This window comes from Saccopteryx leptura, chromosome 13, assembly GCF_036850995.1.
Source record: "Saccopteryx leptura isolate mSacLep1 chromosome 13, mSacLep1_pri_phased_curated, whole genome shotgun sequence".
NCBI lineage: Eukaryota > Metazoa > Chordata > Mammalia > Chiroptera > Emballonuridae > Saccopteryx > Saccopteryx leptura.
The window spans coordinates 20,653,963-20,673,007 of NC_089515.1; the positions used below are offsets into that span (position 1 = coordinate 20,653,963).

General features: G+C 45.6%; 1 protein-coding gene across 6 annotated transcripts in view; it reads left to right on the top strand.

The window, feature by feature from the left end:
* SORCS1 (sortilin related VPS10 domain containing receptor 1) overlaps nucleotides 1–19,045 on the top strand; it is a 578,632-nt gene that overhangs the window by 423,727 nt on the left and 135,860 nt on the right. For all 6 annotated transcript variants that reach the window (XM_066354763.1, XM_066354758.1, XM_066354761.1 and 3 more), the window contains exon 7: nucleotides 16,877–16,995. In XM_066354763.1, coding sequence (XP_066210860.1) covers nucleotides 16,877–16,995 — 119 coding nt within the window. The remainder of the gene's footprint in view (nucleotides 1–16,876; nucleotides 16,996–19,045) is intronic.

Consider the following 19,045-nt stretch of genomic DNA (forward strand, 5'->3'; position numbering starts at 1 on the left):
CCTAGCGTAGAAGCCACCGTGCCATCTGTTGGGAGCTTTGATTTATTTCCCGTGGCTCTGGCGAGAAAGGACCTTGTTCTCACCTTGACCAATGGCTGCAGCGTAAGCTGGCGCCTGCGCGGTTCCTCAGCCTCGTGCACTCTGTCCGGTCCTCACTCCTTGCCTGCAGGCCTTTGACTTTGCTTTCAGTTCTTGGAACATGCAGGGTTCTAGGTCTTGGCAGAAAGCTCAGATGACTGCTGCTTCCTCTCCCTGGAGCGCTCTCCTCTTCCTGCATCTCTCTTCCCTGATGAGTTCAGTGCGCATTCATCAGTGTGAGTGGTTCAGATCTCATTTCTATTTTTTTTTTAACTTTTAATTTTGAAATAATTTTAGACTCACGTAAACATTGCAAGAAATAGTGGAGTTCTCCTCTACTTTTCATCCAGCTTTCCCCGAAGAGAGCATTCAATAAAAGCGCAGAACTAGAAGAACAAACTCCAGGAAAGTGTCATTTCATAGGTGAAATCTGTCTTGGACTCCCAATCTAAACCAGTTTCTGAATTCATTTGCTTTCATCCAACTCTGTGTTTTTCTCTGTTGTGCTCATCTCGGTTTGAAGTTGCACATTCCTTTGACACGATTATTTGATCACAATGCTTTGTCGCCCCCAGTATGTGCTGTGGGTACTGGGGCCATGCGTACCTGTGTGCAATAGTCTGCCTCCAGCACATGCCAAATATGAGCTTCATACACATATTTATTAAATGAACGCATGCATAGCTGACCGAGCGTCAGGGTTACCAGCTGGCAACCTAACCTCACTTACCAGGTGGTCTAAAATTTTTGCAGCATTCCATCTCAAACATGCATATGACCCACCTAGGGACCTGGTTAAAATGTAAATTCTGATTCAGGAGGAGCCCCTGGGTCTGCATTCCTAACAAGCTCCCAAGTCAAGTGGACGATGCTGGTCTGCAGAACATCCCATAATAAAAACTAATGAAAGAGGCCCTGGCCGGTTGGCTCAGTAGTAGAGCGTCAGCCTGACATGCAGGAGTCCCGGGTTCGATTCCCAGCCAGGGCACACAGGAGAAGCGCCCATCTGCTTCTCCACCCCTCCCCCTCTCCTTCCTCTCTGTCTCTCTCTTTCCCTCCCACAGCCAAAGCTCCATCGAAGCAAAAAGTTGGCCCAGGCGCTGAGGATGGCTCTGTGGCCTCTGCCTCAGGCACTAGAATGGCTCTGGTTGCAACAGAGCAACGCCCCAGCTGGGCAGAGCATCGCCCCCTGGTGGGCATGCTGGGTGGATCCTGGTCAGGCGCATGCAGGAGTCTGTCTGACTGCCTCCCCGTTTCCAACTTCAGAAAAATACAAAAAAAAAAAAAAAAAAAAAAAGAAAAGAAAAAAGAAAGAAAGAATACTAATGAAAGAGCTGTAGGGTCTGTCTCCCATGGCCACACCCCTTATTTGGAAAGCATTGGTTGGAATTGGTAGCACCCCAGATCACTTCTGTTTCTGAGCTTTGGGGACCGCTGCTACTCTCTGGCTTGTGGGTTGTAATGCACATCACCCCATATCCTGAGAACAAGGCCATCACTTTTCCTGATCTGCACTTTATTTTTTCACCCAACATTATTCCTCTGTTCCCTGCAGGCATGGAGGTTGATAATGCCAAACTGTCATCTCGGGCTCAGCTTACACAAGGCATGAAATATATCAGTTCTAATTTTATTTATATTTTACTTTTTTTTGCAAAGGCAGCATCTTCAGAAACTACCCAAGAGTGAAAATTCAATAAAAGGATTTAATTTGAAAAGTTATCCCTGTCAAAACAAAACAGAAGAAAAAAATTACCTACCAATTGAAGTAAAGGATCTTAGCATAATGCCTGATCTGGGTATATAAAAAAAGATGTTTCTCGGTATCATGTCCTCCTCCCTCCCTCCTTCTCTCTCTCTCTCTCTATTTCTCTCTCCAACATAGTAATGTGGCTCCAAGTAAAAGAAACAGAGAGGAGGAGGAGGAGGAGAGAATGAAAGAGCAGAGAGACGGGTTCGATTCCCGGCCAGGGCACACAGGAGAAGCGCCCATTTGCTTCTCCACCCCTCCGCCGCGCTTTCCTCTCTGTCTCTCTCTTCCCCTCCCGCAGCCAAGGCTCCATTGGAGCAAAGATGGCCCGGGCGCTGGGGATGGCTCTGTGGCCTCTGCCTCAGGCGCTAGAGTGGCTCTGGTCGCAACATGGCGATGCCCAGGATGGGCAGAGCATCGCCCCCTGGTGGGCAGAGCGTCACCCCATGGTGGGCGTGCCGAGTGGATCCCGGTCGGGCGCATGCGGGAGTCTGTCTGACTGTCTCTCCCTGTTTCCAGCTTCAGAAAAATGAAAAAAAAAAAAAGAGCAGAGAGAGCTCAGGGTAAGTCGCAAGGTGCCAGCCAATGAAGCTGGCAGTATATTTCAAATTTAGGCTTCTGGTTGATCAGTTGCCCCTAGAATTCCAATATCTGTACATTTTCCCTTTCCTCCCTCCCTCACTGAAATCCCTCTTCTCTCTTTATTATTATTTGCCTATTTCCCCATGTATAAGACGCACCCTTTTTCGAAAAATTTGGGGTCTAAAAAGCGGATGCGTCTTACACAGTGGCTGTGGCATTTCAAATGCCGTGGATGGAACTGAGGATGAGGCAATATATGAAGACAGTGATTCATCATCAGACACAGGTGAGGACAAGCTAATCATTGGGAGTTTTGACCGTCATGAGGAGTTATGTGAGTTTTATGATGAATAAAACTTGATTCAATAACTTTGTGTAATAACATTTTTAAAAATTTTGGGCCCCCAAATAATGGTGCATCTTATACATGGGAGTATCTTATACGTGGGGAAATATGGTAGTAAAACATTTAAGTATGTGGAACCTATTGTTTATATTCTAAGGCATACATCTTGTAGGGGATAATGCAAAAATTATATAAAACATTTTTACTTTGAAGAGGGATTTTTTTTGTCTAATTTTAATGGGTTTAGGAATTGTGTAGCCAAGGCTCTGAGATGTCTGACACACTAACAGTCCCTCACTACCTTACTTGGCTCCTCCCCATGGGACAGGTTGCAAATGCTTATCTGGGTTTGTTATTCAAAGTTCAGTTTTAGTCTCATTTCAAAACCTCTGTCGATGACATTTTATAGTTACTGTCTGTTTCATTTGAAGTCTCATATTTGAGGGGAGGTAAGCTCTGGGAAGCTTTTGCCCTGAGGGTCTATGACTGGCAGAGATGGTTCTTGCCAGTGGTGTTGTGAAACCTGGATGTGCTGTAGTTGACAGTCATGGCAAGGGTGTGATTCTTTATCAGATTACCTCTGTCTCAGGAGGCAAGATGAACAGAGCAACCTCCATCACAGTCAATCACAGAGGGGTCCTTATGGGAAAATTTTAAACATATTTATTGAATGTGGCATTTGTTATTGGCCCCCACATTCAACTGAGGACAAAATGATAGGTCCTTGTCCAGGAAACAGATGCTTTAATGTTTACAAATCACGTGTGTGTGTGTGTGTGTCAATATGTCTACACCCACACACTGTATGTCCCCAGGACAGTAAAACTGCTGCCCAGAGCATCCAAGAAGTAAAAAAGGATCCTGCATTTTACTGATTTACCTAATATAGGCAGGTTTGTGTATGAGTATATCATGTACACAGTTACAGAGAAAGTAGTGATCAAACTGTTGGATTTGAAGCTTTGTAAAAAATTGTGTCCTATTTAATTTTGATACTTTGTACAAAACCGCAGCTCAGACTATACAGTGAGACACACATATATTTATTAAGTCAACAAACATTAACATTAAAATGTGTTGACTTAATACATATATGTGTGTCTCACTGTATAGTCATGTTTTTTTGTAAAGTAGGGCCTTTCACCCTAGGGTTTTAATCATAGAGTCTGTAGCATTCTATGGGGCTAATGGATGAGTGTAAAAAATACACTAACTCCCTGAACTTTTGTGCCATGTGGTGTGTGTGCGTGCGCGCGTGTGTGTGTGTGATTTTAGAGAAAAAGAACCTAACTTTTTTTTTTTAATTAAAAAAATTTTTTTTTTTACTTTTATTAATTTTTAGAGAGGAGAGAGAATGAGAGAGAGAGAGAGAAGGAGGGAGGAGCAGGAAGCATCAACTCCCATATGTGCCTTGACCAGGCAAGCCCAGGGTTTTGAACCGGCAACCTCAGCATTCCAGGTCAACGCTTTATCCACTGCGCCACCACAGGTCAGGCCAGAACCTAATTTTTATCAGAAGTCTCCACATGACAATTACACATGGATGTATGATTCTACATTTATGCTCCTCTGTAAACATCATCCCAAGTTTGACCTTTTTCACTTCCCGAAATGAAAGGCCCAACTGGTGATTTGTATGTTTCTGTACTGGTGATGATCCATACCAGGTAGGACAGGGGACAGGAGTCAGTTCCTGGCCTGAGGGTCGATTGGCATGACTAAGTAACCTTATAACAGCTTGCTCCCAAACTAATCTCTTTACTAGGGAAAACAACCACTGCCCTTTACCCAATTGTGAAACCAAAACTCTTCCTGAAATGAATCTCAAAGGAGAATTTCACCAGCTAAAATAAAAGGAAACTCAAAACTCCATGTAACCATCATCCCACTAATGTTGGTCTTGAGTGAGAGTATTTCTACTTCCCATCTTCCAGCCCTCCAATCCAATGTCTATATACTAAGTGGCACCCGGATCAATACCTGCATAGGGCGAGCGTCACTGAGCTGCTGGAGGGAGGTGACGTAGCCCTCAGCTCTCCCTTGCCCTCCGGAAATCAGCCAGCGGGCGTTTCATTAGAGTTGTTACTATAAGCGTGGGTTACTTTTATACCAACAACAGGAGTGCCGACAGTGTAAAGGGTAAGTAGCACTCAAGTACAGCCAGGGCTGAGACAGCTAAATGTGTATGTTTGTGCACGTAGACACACGCTCATAGATGCACATGTTGTAAAGCCATTACGGCAAATGCAGTGTGAGTGAATACAACAACAAGTTAAAAATCGTTTTGTATCAGCACATGTAAATTTAGCCACCTCATGGCGAATTGCTACACAATTCCCACGATGCAGTCAACTCTGACCTAGTCACTTACCTTGTGAATAGATATATAGTTGTTAGGCTGTTTCGAACAGTGCTGACAGACGCACACATCCATACATATTGCTTATGTGGTTAATGAGCATTCTCACTTATACCAGGAGCAAGCACTGCTGAACGAGAAGGTACCAAAACCCTGGGTTTGAGAGTATATATATTTTAAGTTTCCCTAGATGACGGCACATTGCCCTCTGAAACACTTGCATCATTGCACGCTCTCTCAAGATGAGAATGTGTGTCTGCAAGCTCTCTCTCACCCAGGACATTATGAAGGATTTCTTTTTTTTTTTTTTTTCATTTTTCTGAAGCTGGAAACAGGGAGAGACAGTCAGACAGACTCCCTCATGTGCCCGACTGGGATCCACCCGCCACGCCCACCAGGGGCGATGCTCTGCCCATCCTGGGCGTCGCCATGTTGCGACCAGAGCCACTCTAGCGCCTGAGGCAGAGGCCACAGAGCCATCCCCAGCGCCCGGGCCATCTTTGCTCCAATGGAGCCTTGGCTGCGGGAGGGGAAGAGAGAGACAGAGAGGAAAGCACGGCGGAGGGGTGGAGAAGCAAATGGGCGCTTCTCCTGTGTGCCCTGGCCGGGAATCGAACCCGGGTCCTCCGCACGCTAGGCCGACGATCTACCGCTGAGCCAACCGGCCAGGGCATGAAGGATTTCTTTAAACATAATTCCTCTGCTGAGCAAAACGGAGGGCATTATTCATATTGTTTTAATATGCATTTATTGAGTTAGGAATGTAGTTAAGAATTTTTTTTTCCTTTGCTATTTGTATCTCCTCTCCAGTGAACCTGCAAAAGATACCAACTCTCTTTAATGTTCTAGATAAGATGGACACTTTGGCGTTTATATAAAAATTGAAAAATATCAAGGTTGTCTCCCCCACTCCGGCCAGAGTCCCATTGCTAGAACGCAAAATGACGTTATTAGACCCCACATTTCAGAGTCTCCGTTTACCTCCATTTTCAATCAGTTAGTTTATTCAGAGTTTCTAGGGAAGAGGTTAGGTGTTTGCGTTTCCGCTCAGCTTCAGGCTGTGCAGCCCGGCATGTGCCACCACATGGGCACATGCATTCTCGCCTCTCTCCGCCTGTCCTTGGATCAGGCATCAGGGATTAGCTTGGACAGGGGCGCTTTGCTTTTCTCTCCAGCAATGTCATTTTGACCTCGTTTTCCATACTGCAGAAGTCTCGAGGTTTTGACTATTCCTGATTTAGTAGCCTAGAGACAACGCTGAAAACCAACCGGAGAAGCGTGAACATGTAGCATGGGCTTCTGCACACAGTGATGGACAAGCCGAGGGACTGCATGGCCGCAGGCTCAGCTGAGTAGCTTTCAGGCTCGCATCTTTGTACCCAGTTTGTGCAGTTCCCCCTGCAACCTGTGTGTCCTCCCCTCTGTGCGGAGATCTGTGCCCTTAAGTCCCATCCTGAGGATGAGAGAACAGAGATGCACAAGAGAAACCTGTCATCCCCCCACATTGGCTCTAGAACAGAGGTCTGGGTTTCTAGTGGGTCCTTGGATGCCCGGGACACAGCGGCGCCAGTTCACATAACACGTACAAGCGGCGATGTCCAGCTGTTTGGAAAGTGCCTAATGCTTCTCACTCCTGCTTTAAAAAATAAAACAGCAGTATCATAAAGATTGCAACACTTCCTCAGACATCCCCTTTCTTTGCCCTGTGCGCTCTCGGGCCACGGTGATGCTGACACCATGCATCACGTTCCTGTTAGTGATGCTGCAAGGGTTACATTTCAGCTGCAGGACTCTTAGAAGTAGACCCTTTTGTCACTTTCCTCCTTTTAACTATGAGGAAAACATGGCTTGCAAGGATGAAATGTTTTGGCCATTGCTTCAGGGCTAGAATTTGGAGCCAGCTCTGTCTCACTCCTGACCCATTATTCATTCATCCAGTAAAAATTGTTAGACATGTGCAGTGGTTGGAGCTCTTCTAGGCATGCATGAGTGATGGGTAGTCGGGGACGCTGCAATAGCCCCATTATCATAGTTTACCTTTTACTGGGGGGGGCGTTATAAACAAATACATAATGTCAGGTGGTGATAAGTTGTAGAGAGAAAAATAAAACACAGTAGAGAGATTAGATGGTAATTAAAGGAGAGAAGGCTGTCCAAGAAGGAATCTCTGGTAAGGTGACATTTGATATTTTAGTCAAGTCCTTATGGAAGTAACGGAAAGCGCTGTGCATCTTCCTGGTGGAAGAGCATTGCAGACAGATGGAACAGAACATGCGAAGGATATGGAGTATGAGCGCGTGTGGCCTGGTTGAGGTATAACAGACAAGTTACATGACTAGAGTATAGAGAAGCCAGGGAAATCTGTCACCTGTCTTGTTATTCCACTATGGAAGGCAGGGGTTGTACCTTACTAATCTTTGTGGGATTACTATCACAGTCTAAGTATGATAGTCAATGTTGGGGGCAATAAAAAGAGAAAGTTACAGAGTGAATAAATAGTGAAATGAGCCCGACCTGTGATGGTGCAAAGATAAAGTGTTGACCTGGAACGCTGAGGTTGCCGGTTTGAAACCCTGGACTTGCCTGGTCAAGGCACATATAGGAGTTGATGCTTCCTACTCCTTCCTGCCTTCTCTCTCTCTCCCCCCTCTCTAAAAATTAATAAATAAAATCTTTAAACAAAAATAGTGAAATGAACCTACCCACATGTCTCAGAGGCAGTCTCTTGAATTGACTCTTTGGCCTGTAATCAATCATATAATACCACGTGAATATATCTAAGTAAGTATTGTACACCCCACCCCCAAAAATACCCCGGAGAAGGGATTCTGTGATTCTGTGTATTTTCTCCCAAGTGCACTAAACTGCTTTCATTTCTTCCTCCCTTCCCCCCACCTCCCTCCTTCCCACTTGTGTTTGTGCTTCTCTTCTCTTTTGTTGATATTGCTCGTCCTCCTCTCTCTCCCTCTGTCTCTTTCCTCCCAGCCACTTTTCCTTGTAAACTTAACTTGGACAGTTTGGAACAAATGCACTTCTCAGTTTTTCATGGCTAGGTGTGACCTTACAGATAACTTTGTATTTTTTTTTTATTTAAACTGGATTTCTAGTATGACTTTCTCACAGTGAGGACCCCCAGCCCTGACACATGCCCAGAGCCCCTTTCTGTAACAATGACTCATCCTTGTCACTGCTCCCACTAGCCTTCCCGGCTTTCCTCAGCTTCTCTCTGAAACCTTCTGTGGGATCCCCACCCTTGTCCCCAGCACAGCTCATTGTCTCCAGTACGAGGTAGAATGAATAGTGAAGTTATTTCTACCTTCGACCTTAACAGCCTGACAGTTCTGCGTCCTGCCAAGTGAATAAATGCAGAGTCACAGGCAGAGTCCCCGCATAAAGGAGACCATCCGTGGTGAGGTGTGAAGGTTGGATGTCGATGTCCCTCACATGTGGGTCCTCAGCGCTGCACCGGCACCTCTCCTGGGCCACGCTGGTCACGCTGTGTGGGGATTGGCGAGTGACTTTTCTTGCTGTCAAATTATTATGCTCTGTGTTCTCTCTCGTGTCTCTAATTCCTAACCTTGTGCTTGGCAAAATAATAATAATAATAATAATAATAATAATAATAATATATTATCATCCCAGAACTTTCTGTGTAGTAATCATGGCCTCCTAAATGTCCAACGACTAACAATAAAAGACGGCACTTAGGAAGTTACACCAGACCAAACTCAGAAGAGCTCATAGAAGAAAGCACTGCTGAAAGCTCTCCTGCCAAAGGACTTCTGATCCAAGTGTGTCATTTTTCTTTATTTTATTTTTCTTTTAGTGAGAGGAGAAGAAGCAGAGACAGACTCCCGCATGCTCCCCAACCAGGGCGCCCACTAGCAAGCCCACTAGAGGGTGATGTACTGTCCACCTGGGGCCCTTGCTCCATTGCAGTAGGGGCCATTTTTTAGCACCTGAGACAGAGACCATGGAGCCCTCCTCAGTGCCTGGGGCCAACTTGCTCCAATCGAGCCATGGCTGCAGGAGGGGAGGTTAAGAGAGAGAGAGAGAGGAGAGAGAGAGAGAAAGAGAAAGAGAGAGAGAGAGAGAGAGACAGAGAGAGAGAGAGAGAGAGAGAGAGAGAGAGAGAGAGAGAGAGAAGTGACAGGGGGAGGGGTGGAGAAGCAGATGGGTACTCCTCCTGTGTGCCCTGGCCAGGAATCAAACCTGGGACAGCCACACACCGGACTGATGCTCTACCACTAAGCAAACCAGCCAGGACTTAAGTATATCATTTTCACAGAGCCTTCTTCACTACTGTGAACTCTTTCAGGGCCCAAGGCTACACCCTCACTTTGGAAGACCTTAATTTCTACCTGGTACATGCCACAGAGGGCTCTAGAACTTTGACAGAAACGGAGTGTATATGAGCACAAGCTTGTTGACACACTGTGCACACATGTGTATGTGTGTGTGCGTTTGTTTGTTGGGTGAGAATATTTAATAAGAAGGTTCTAAAACAAGTAATAGAACAATAGGAAGAACAAAAGGAAGAAATTAGCTGCAGAGGTATATTCTGCTTTAAGTTAAAAATTAATGGGTGTGGGGAGAGCTTCAAAATACTTATTCTTGCCTACATGGTTGATGTTTTTGTTTAAAATGAGCCTTATACCATATTATGTGTAGTAAAGGAATTGGCACTAAGTCTTTGGAGAGTGATGGAATCAGGGGATAGAGACCCGGAGATCCATGATGGGTAGTTTTGCTCTGTTGTTTACTAGCATTTGGACTTCTGCAAATTTCATCCCTATGCCTGGAGTTCATCACCTATAAGAAGGAGCTCTTCCTCAATTTTTTCCAGAGTTAAAGAAGAAAAAGGCTGTGATTCATTCAGCACATTCCTGCCCCAGCGGAGACGTGTCTGGTTATTTTGGAGGTTAATGCCACAGGACAGCGGTGCTGTCGATGGAGACAGGCGGGAAGGGAGAGGTCTGCCTGAGACACAGGGAAAACCGGGCAGCAGGGGGCCCAGGCAGTGTTTGGATAGGGTAACTGGACAGAAAAAGGCCGTTCAAACCAGGGGAGCGCCCTCAATGGCCAAAAGGTCTCAGGCAGGAACGAACATGATGTTTAGAGAAAGCAGGAACCCTGAAGGCAGAGCAGCCAGCAACATGAGAGAGCTTTGTTTGTGTGGTCAGAAACTGGGGGATGGGGGGAGTTCGGGGACTGGGGCGGGGGGGGGGGGAGACAGGTTCAATGGTTAAAGTGGGATAAAGGCCTGTCACACCATAAAGTCATAGTCTGATTTTTAACATCCTGTTTTGGTTCTGAGATTCTAATAACCTTCTTTATATGGAGAAGAAGTCTGAAGCCTAGCTTGGTGAGTGACCTTCTCACAGTCACCCAGCACGTTGGAGACAAGGTAGGACCACTGGTCTAGAACGCCACTCCAGCAGGAGGGAGTGCTCGTGGAACAACGGGCTATAGACTGGCCGGCCCTGGGTGCTGGGCACCAGGGCGACTCCGTGCCCTCCTCCTGGCCGTGCTGATTCTTCGGTTCTGCCCTGATTGCAACTCAGAACACATGCCCACAATGTCTGCCACCATTGATAATACAAGAATATTTTTCATGGTGTTTAAAAAAAAAATTACTTTAAAAGACTTTAACCCAGGCTCTGCCCAGTAGACTCTGGTAGAGTGTTGGCCCAGTGCGATCATCTGCTTCTCCTCCCCTCCCCCTCTTTCACTGCTGCAGCCATGGCTCAGTTGATTTTGAGCACATCAGCTCTGGGCACTGAGGATGGCTCTGTGGAGCCTCCACCTCAGGCACTAAAAATAGCTCAGTTTCAAGCATGGCCCCAGATGGGCAGAGCATCAGCCCCAGACAGAGGTTGTCGTGTGGATCCCAGTTAGGGCACATGCAGGGCTCTGTTTCTCTATCTCCCCTACATTCACTTGGAAAAAAAAGGGGGGGGGGACTTGAACCCAAACCAAACATTGACTATAAGGAACGATAATGTCTCAGGCAGCAGTGTCTGGAATATACTTTATAGTTGGTTCCCTTGAAACACAGTGAGCAGGCCTGGTGATTAAAGAGGGAGGATTTCAATAACCGGCACAGGCAGCATTCGCTGAGCACGGTCCAGCCAGGCACTGGACCCAACACATTTATAACTGACGTCTTTGGTCGTCACAGCCACTGGCAAGATGGCTGTTCCTCATTCCCGCTTTCTAGGCCAGAGTTTAAAGAGGGCTGCTGATTGCTTGGGTAGACCACAGGAGCAGGCCTGGAGCTTGCTGTAAACCCCTGTTGCTCTGCTCAAAGCCTGGCCTTTTAAAGGCGGCTTCCTTTCTGTAGATTGTCCTGGGGTTGGGTGGACCGGGGCTCCATGATTCCAAACAGCAGCTGTTGCAGAGCGCGGATGCGGAGCAGCGCCGTGGCCGCATTACCTACGGCGAGGCAAACATCTTTGTGGGGAAAGAAAGGAATGGAATCAGTTCTAAAGTCTAACAGTTGCATACATTAATTGATGTTAATTAATGCCAAATTACAAGATACTTCCAATGGTATTACCTCATACACTCCCTGGAACTGAACATAGAAAGAATTCATCATACTTAACCCTTTGAGCAGCACGAATGTTCATGTACCTCCTCGTGCCTCCTGACCATCCAGGGTACGATCGATTTATTTTAAAAATAATTAAGGCTACATTAAAAAGAGGCAAATATATGTTCTTCTTGTTCTCATAAATTGGTTATCAAACAAACATGATTTTAAGTTAATAAAACTAGAACTGGAACTAATTTTACTTTTTGAAAATAAAAATAAAAAACTCACTCCGGGGGCTCAGCAAGCATGAAAGAACTCACTACTCAAAGGACTAACGCTCTGACAGCCAGCCCCAATGGGAGTGGGAGCCACTGGTCCCTGGTTATGAAGTCCAGCCAGTCTTGTTCTGCTGCCGTTAGGAGGAGAAGGGGGACGAACCAGGGGTGCTTGACCAAGGGCAGGCAGCGTGACACTGAGCCTTTCCCTTCCACTCGAAATTTTGCTTTGAGCCACTCTGAGCAGGAAGTGCCTTCTGGTCTTCTTCCCGGGGCTTTTCTGGCGCCACCCAGTGGTACCTTTAGTAATTCTCCACCTGAGGACAGGTTCATTTCACAGCTCCTCCTCAGGATGACTCCGGAGTGGAGGGAGCTGGAGGGATTCCAGATGGTTCTCTAATTCTTGTGAGCTGGAGCTCGCAAGTCCACGATGACCCCTGGCCTGACCCAGAGGGTGCTGACCAGAGATTTGCACGTCGTTGTCTGCCTCCCTTCATCGCTGCTATACTGTTGTTGACATATATATATATATATATATATATATATATATTGTTGGGCAGATAAAATGTATTATGCTCACTTTGTTAAAAATGGCGCTGCCCACGTGAGGCCGTTGCCCAGGTGATATTAATGTGTGTTGAGAATCCTTGTAGCCTGGGGCTTGGTTTTGGGATTAAGCCTTTCCCACCCTTTTTGATGTGAGGTGGTACAGTCCAGTCATGCCTCAGAGAAGTGACTTTGTATTAGAGACTTCCCTATTTTGTATATTGGATTAGAGGTTGTGAAGCTACACTATAAAATGGGGGCAGAACGAGAGCTTGTGCTCTTGGTTCCTGAGATTATCATTAGAGGAGAGAGCAGAGAGGAGAGCAGAAAAAAGCCACGTGGAGTAGGCCAGGAGAAGCAGCCAAGATGGCGGAGTGCTGAGTGAGATGCCAGTTTGTGCAGTTTAACGCTGGAGAAGGAAGGAGATGGGGAACTGAGGAGAATAAGGCTGGTGAGCTAGAAACCTTTGATTCTAGGAAACTCGGATAAGTCAGTAGCTTTGTGAGCACTGAATATGAGTGGGTTTTGGAGCCCAGTGTGTAATTTTACTTGCCCGCCGGGTGCAAGCTAGAATTAAAAGTGACAGCCCATCCGTTTTTGGCTCCATTGTTTCTTTACCGACTGTCCAAATCCAATGTGAACCTGCATGGGCCAGGAGGCTGCTGTAGTGGTGGCCCTGGCCATGGCTACTGGCAATATATATATATATATATATATATATATATATATATATATATACATATATATATATATATATATATTCTATTCATTTTTTCCTGTACAAACATACATATACATATGTCTATATATATATATATAGCTGGCACAAAATTGGGTCCATATGCACATATTTTGGTAACCTACTTTCAAGAAACTTTTATTTTGGAATAAATTTCGATAAACAGAAAAGTTACCAAGACAGTACAGTTTTACCCAGTTTCCCCTAATGATAACATCATATACAACCATGATCTAATCTTCAAGACTAAGAAATGAGTGTTGATAAAACATTATTAACTGGTCACATCTTTTTATCATGTAAAATATATTAAGCATTTCTACAAATACTTATATACTCTTTCAAAGCAAGATTTCAATACCAGCTCCTTAGAAGAACCCTCTCACTTTCTGTTTACTAGAACTGGGGTTAAATGGCCTTTCCTAAACCTAGTGGGGGCATGGAAGTAGGAAGACCTCAAATGGGCATCGACCCAAAAGGATTAGTCCTTGCGTATGGGAACTTCTGAGTCTCATGGAGAAAGGAGAAGCCCACAGATCCAGTTTGGCATTTCCGGCAAAGAGACAGGGAAGGTTGGGCAAGTCACCACCATTACCTGATGCAGGTATACAGCCAGAGTACTCCAATTCAGTTCAGCGAAGTCTTCTTAAGGACCTACTGTGTGCCCCAAGCTGATCTAATCATTGTGAAAGATAGCAAAAGAGAAAACAGAATTTATCCATATTGACAAAGACAGACACTTTTAAAAGTGTGAGTGTTGGACCTGGCCGGTTGGCTCAGTGGTGGAGCATTGGCCTGGCGTGTGGGAGTCCCAGGTTCGATTCCCGGCCAGGGCACATAGGAGAAGCACCCATTTGCTTCTCCACCCCTCCCTTTCTCCTTCCTCTCTCTCTCTCTCTCTCTTCCCCTCTCGCAGCCGAGGCTCCATTGGAGCAAAAGATGGCTCGGGCGCTGGGGATGGCTCCTTGGCCTCTGCCCCAGGCGCTAGAGTGGCTCTGGTCACGACAGAGCGATGCCCCGGAGGGGCAGAGCATTGCCCCCTGGTGGGCGTGCCGGGTGGATCCTGGTCGGGCGCATGCGGGAGTCTGTCTGACTGCCTCCCCATTTCCAGCTTCAGAAAAATACAAAAAAAAAAAGTGTGAGTGTTGAACATTTAGCATGTATATTACTTCCGTCAGTTCACTCTTACTGCCAGGCTACGGGATAGTTGACATTGGCATCACCATTATGAATGAACATGGCAAGACTCAGGAAGACTCAGTGCTTTCCTTTGAATGATGCGGCTAATAAGTGGCCACACCAGAACTCAAGCCCAGGTCTCATAGTTGCCAATTTCCATTGTTTCTATGACCTCTAGTCTACCTTTTGAAAAATAGAAGTCAACTGAAAGTTTTAAAAGGGTCCAGTGGAGTATGCAATTGTGATGTAGAGATTTTCTGTACTGTAGGGAGGACCATTCTGGGAGGTTAAGTCCCAGAAATTGTCTTCAAGGACAAACATCTTGAGTTCTGGTCTAAAATGGAAGTATTAGAGTGTCTGAAAAAGAAGACAGGGAGAGGCAACTAGAAGGCTCTTTAGTTTTCATCACCAGGGATTTCAGTGGGACTTGATGGGTCAGAGGAGTTGAGAGCTGTCCCCATTTGTCATTTCTACATATGGCAGCCAGATGGAGGGAGGTTGTGGGTGAAACTTTCCTCCATCAGACTCCTAAGAGCTTATCAACAAACACATCAGTCATTGTTCAGATGGAGCAAATGTGCTGGTCACCTCAAGTGACTCTCCTGGTAGAGTACAGGGGTACCTTAAGGAAAGGATAGTTGTGGAAATTTCCTTAAGGGAAACTAGTGAATCCTTGTATCCTACCCTGGTCTCATAAATAATTATCTATTAATCTTTTTTATTTGGAATAAAAGATTTCTGCATATATCTCTAATGTCCTAAAATCAAGCTCACCATTCATTAAGCATCAAACAAATAAGGTAAAATAGCTTCCTATTTCCTTCAAAAAGATACATCCCAATAAAAAGGCATGTTTCAGGCCCTGGCCGGTTGGCTCAGCAGTAGAGCGTCGGCCTGGCGTGCAGGGGACCCGGGTTCAATTCCCGGCCAGGGCACGTAGGAGAAGAGCCCATTTGCTTCTCCACCCCCACCCTCCTTCCTCTCTGTCTCTCTCTTCCCCTCCCGCAGCCAAGGCTCCATTGGAGCAAAGATGGCCCGGGCACTGGGGATGGCTCCTTGGCCTCTGCCCCAGGCGCTAGAGTGGCTCTGGTCACGGCGGAGCGACGCCCCGGAGGGGCAGAGCGTTGCCCCCTGGTGGGAAGAGCGTTGCCCCTGGTGGGTGTGCCAGGTGGATCCCGGTTGGGCGCATGTGGGGGTCTGTCTGACTGTCTCTCCCCGTTTCCAGCTTCAGAAATAAACAAAAAAAATTAATTAAAAAAAAAAGGCATGTTTCAATGAATTTATTGCCTATGATGTGCCAGGAATAGTAGTAGAACCTGGGGTACAGCAGTGAATAACAACAAAAAAAGAGGTAGGTCTCTGTCTTCACGGAGATTATATTCTAATGATGGGGAGGTGAGAAATAAATAACAAACAAGGATGATGGGGGGGTGAGCAATAAATAACAAACAAGGCAGTTTTAGATAAATCACTTTGAAGGGTAAATAATCAATTTCATGAAGGGAATTCACAGAATGGTATATGATAGAAAGTGATCATGGAAGATCTTCAGAAGTAACAGTGAGCTGAAATCTAGAGCCATCTTTGGAAATAACCTGAGAAGAAGCATTTTAAGTAGAAGGAGTAGACATGCAAAGGTTCTATAGTGGTAGAGAGTTTGGCCAACTTTCTCAACGACAGGTAGGACAGATTACAGAATCATAGGAAGAGAAGAAGAGATTAGCAAGAGAGGAGGTAGGATTGGTGGGCAGTGCAAAGGAATTTATTCTAAATCCAAGGAGGCAAAAGGAGTTTTGAGAAAGGAAGTGACATCTGAATAGTAGAGAGACCAGCATAGTTGTGGTTGAAAACCAGGGACAACCTCTCTGACACAATATACATCCCCCAGAGATCAAATTTATTCAAGAGTTATTATGCGCTTATTATCTGCTGTAGAGTCTCAGGTGAGAATCTAGGTCTTAATTTACTCCTCTATAAAAAGAGAACTAAATTTTTGACTCGGGAATCCCGTCTGTTTCACTTATAATTAGTAGAAGAAAAGCCTTTATCTTGCCATAGAACCTTATTATTTATAACAGCAGCACTTCTAACCTGAGATGATTGATGATCACATACCTGTGCATGCTCCCCTATCTGTTAATCAAAGGTCAAAGTGTGGAAGTGAAGCCTATTGAGAAAAATCACTATGGAAGCACAAGTATTATTGCCAGTGGTTGAAAATATGTTCATTTGGTCTAGAAGGGAAAGAAAGAATGAGTGGGAATTTTGTGTTCTCGGGTGGCAGAAGTTGTAGAGGCCCTGGGAGACAGAGGTAACGGTGTTGACAGCATGTGAGTAAAATCATAATGACAGTGATGACAACAGTAGTGTGGTTGGCAGAGAATGAGGGGGTTTGTTTAAAGACTTGGAGGTAGCAAGGGAAATAACATCCACTCTGACCCTAATGCCACCTGTGTATCTCGCCCCACCCCCATTTCCTTTCAGATTCACAATACCTGACTTGCCGAATGCAGAACTGCACCGAGGCCAACAGAAACAAACCTTTCCCAGGCTACATTGACCCAGACTCCTTGATTGTGCAGGATGACTACGTGTTTGTTCAGGTATGAGAGATCCACTTCTACTGATTGTCTCAAAGGTATTTTCCTGTGTCTGTCCCTAATGCAGCCCTGTTTGCCTGCCTCCTCTACCTTAAGAGTAAAAAGAAAAGAAGAAAGCATTATCTTTTCTACAAAAGAAGCATTGCCAAGTATCAAAGCGTCTGTACTAAGGGAATATTAATTAGCTCCTTTGGGCAGGGTCTGGAAGACTTTGTCAACACGGGGTCAGGGAGGCACTGTCCCAGGACTGTTCCTCCCCCTCGTTTGAATTCCAAAGCTCCCATCAGTCATCAGTGGGGACTGAGCAGAAATGTCAGTCTCTTCCTGTCAGGGGAATGGCCGGCCAATCAGCCTCCTCCCCAAGACCCACCTTAAAAATAGAGAAGCTGGTGGGAACAGGAAGCTGTGGGGTGGCTAGAGGTAGTGGGAGGCAGAGAAAGCATGGTGAGTAATCAGCCATTATTGTCATGCACCGACTGTCATTAGGATGAAGAGAATTTAGATGAGATGTATTCAGACACATTTTTTCACCTCCTAAGAGAGTGGGAACAGCTTGAGAAGCGGAGGTTGCCTGAGTGTTTAGAAGAGAGAGGAAGCAAGAATGCTTTACTTCTTTTCACCATTTCAGGAACATCTTCGTTTATTGGACATGGCCTTTGCAGATTCAGTTATTTCTTTTTTTTTTTTTTTTTGCATTTTTCTGAAGCTGGAAACAGGGAGAGACAGTCAGACAGACTCCCGCATGCGCCCGACCGGGATCCACCCGGCACGCCCACCATGGGGCGACGCTCTGCCCACCAGGGGGCGATGCTCTGCCCATCCTGGGCGTCGCCATGTTGCGACCAGAGCGACTCTAGCGCCTGGGGCAGAGGCCACAGAGCCATCCCTAGCGCCCGGGCCATCTTTGCTCCAATGGAGCCTCGGCTGCGGGAGGGGAAGAAAGAGACAGAGAGGAAGGCGCGGCGGAGGGGTGGAGAAGCAAATGGGCACTTCTCCTGTGTGCCCTGGCCGGGAATCGAACCCGGGGCCTCCGCACGCTAGGCCGACGCTCTACCGCTGAGCCAACCGGCCAGGGCAGATTCAGTTATTTCTTTCCTTGTTAACAATGGTAGAGGCACACTATATACAGTATATATATATACACTATACTAGTAGATGCTATACTAGTATATAACTAGTAAATGTACACATGCACACACAAATACATGTGATTTCATGAAGACTGAGGCACACTGTTATATTTATTTAGAAAGAAGTCACAATTTAGAATATTTAATCCCATGGTTTGAGGAAGCAAATGTTCAAAATGCCCACACCAGCCAATGTGCTTTAAAAACGTATCACAAACAATTACCCACCACACACAGACATTTTCTTTTGGTTCAGGGAAATGAGTAATGAGCACTAGGATAACTTCAGCATCAATTATCAAGTGACATTGAACTGGTTACACACATTGGTTCTCTCATTCATTTCTCTGTCAGTGTTCCTTCCGGGAACCTTTTCTGTTTTCTAATAACCATTTATAACCCACGTATATGACTTAAATATGACAATCAATTCTACATGTAGAGCTTCAGATATTTTCTACCCATGCCACTATGAACATGACTCTGTAACTCATCACAAGGACTAAGAGGTGATCCGGCCACATATTGTTGTTAGGATAATTTTCTAGTCATGGATTTATGTGTCTGATGAACAGTCACCCAAAGCATACATTGACATTTTAGTATGCAAACTCCAGCTGACATTTAAACTCCAGAAATTTGGGTGAAGAGTGGCTGCAGGAACTCATAAAAATAGAGGGTACAGTAGTGGTTTCCAAAGACTAGGAGGTAGGGAAATGGAGAGATGTTGGTGAAGGATACAAACTTCCCACTAGAAAATGAGTAAGTTCAAGGGATGTAATACATAGCACAGTATTACATAATACATACATCATAAGACTGTATTGTAGACTTGAAAGTTGTAAAGAGAGTAGATCTTCACCCTGGCCGGTTGGCTCAGCGGTAGAGCGTCGGCCTAGCGTGCGGAGGACCCGGGTTCGATT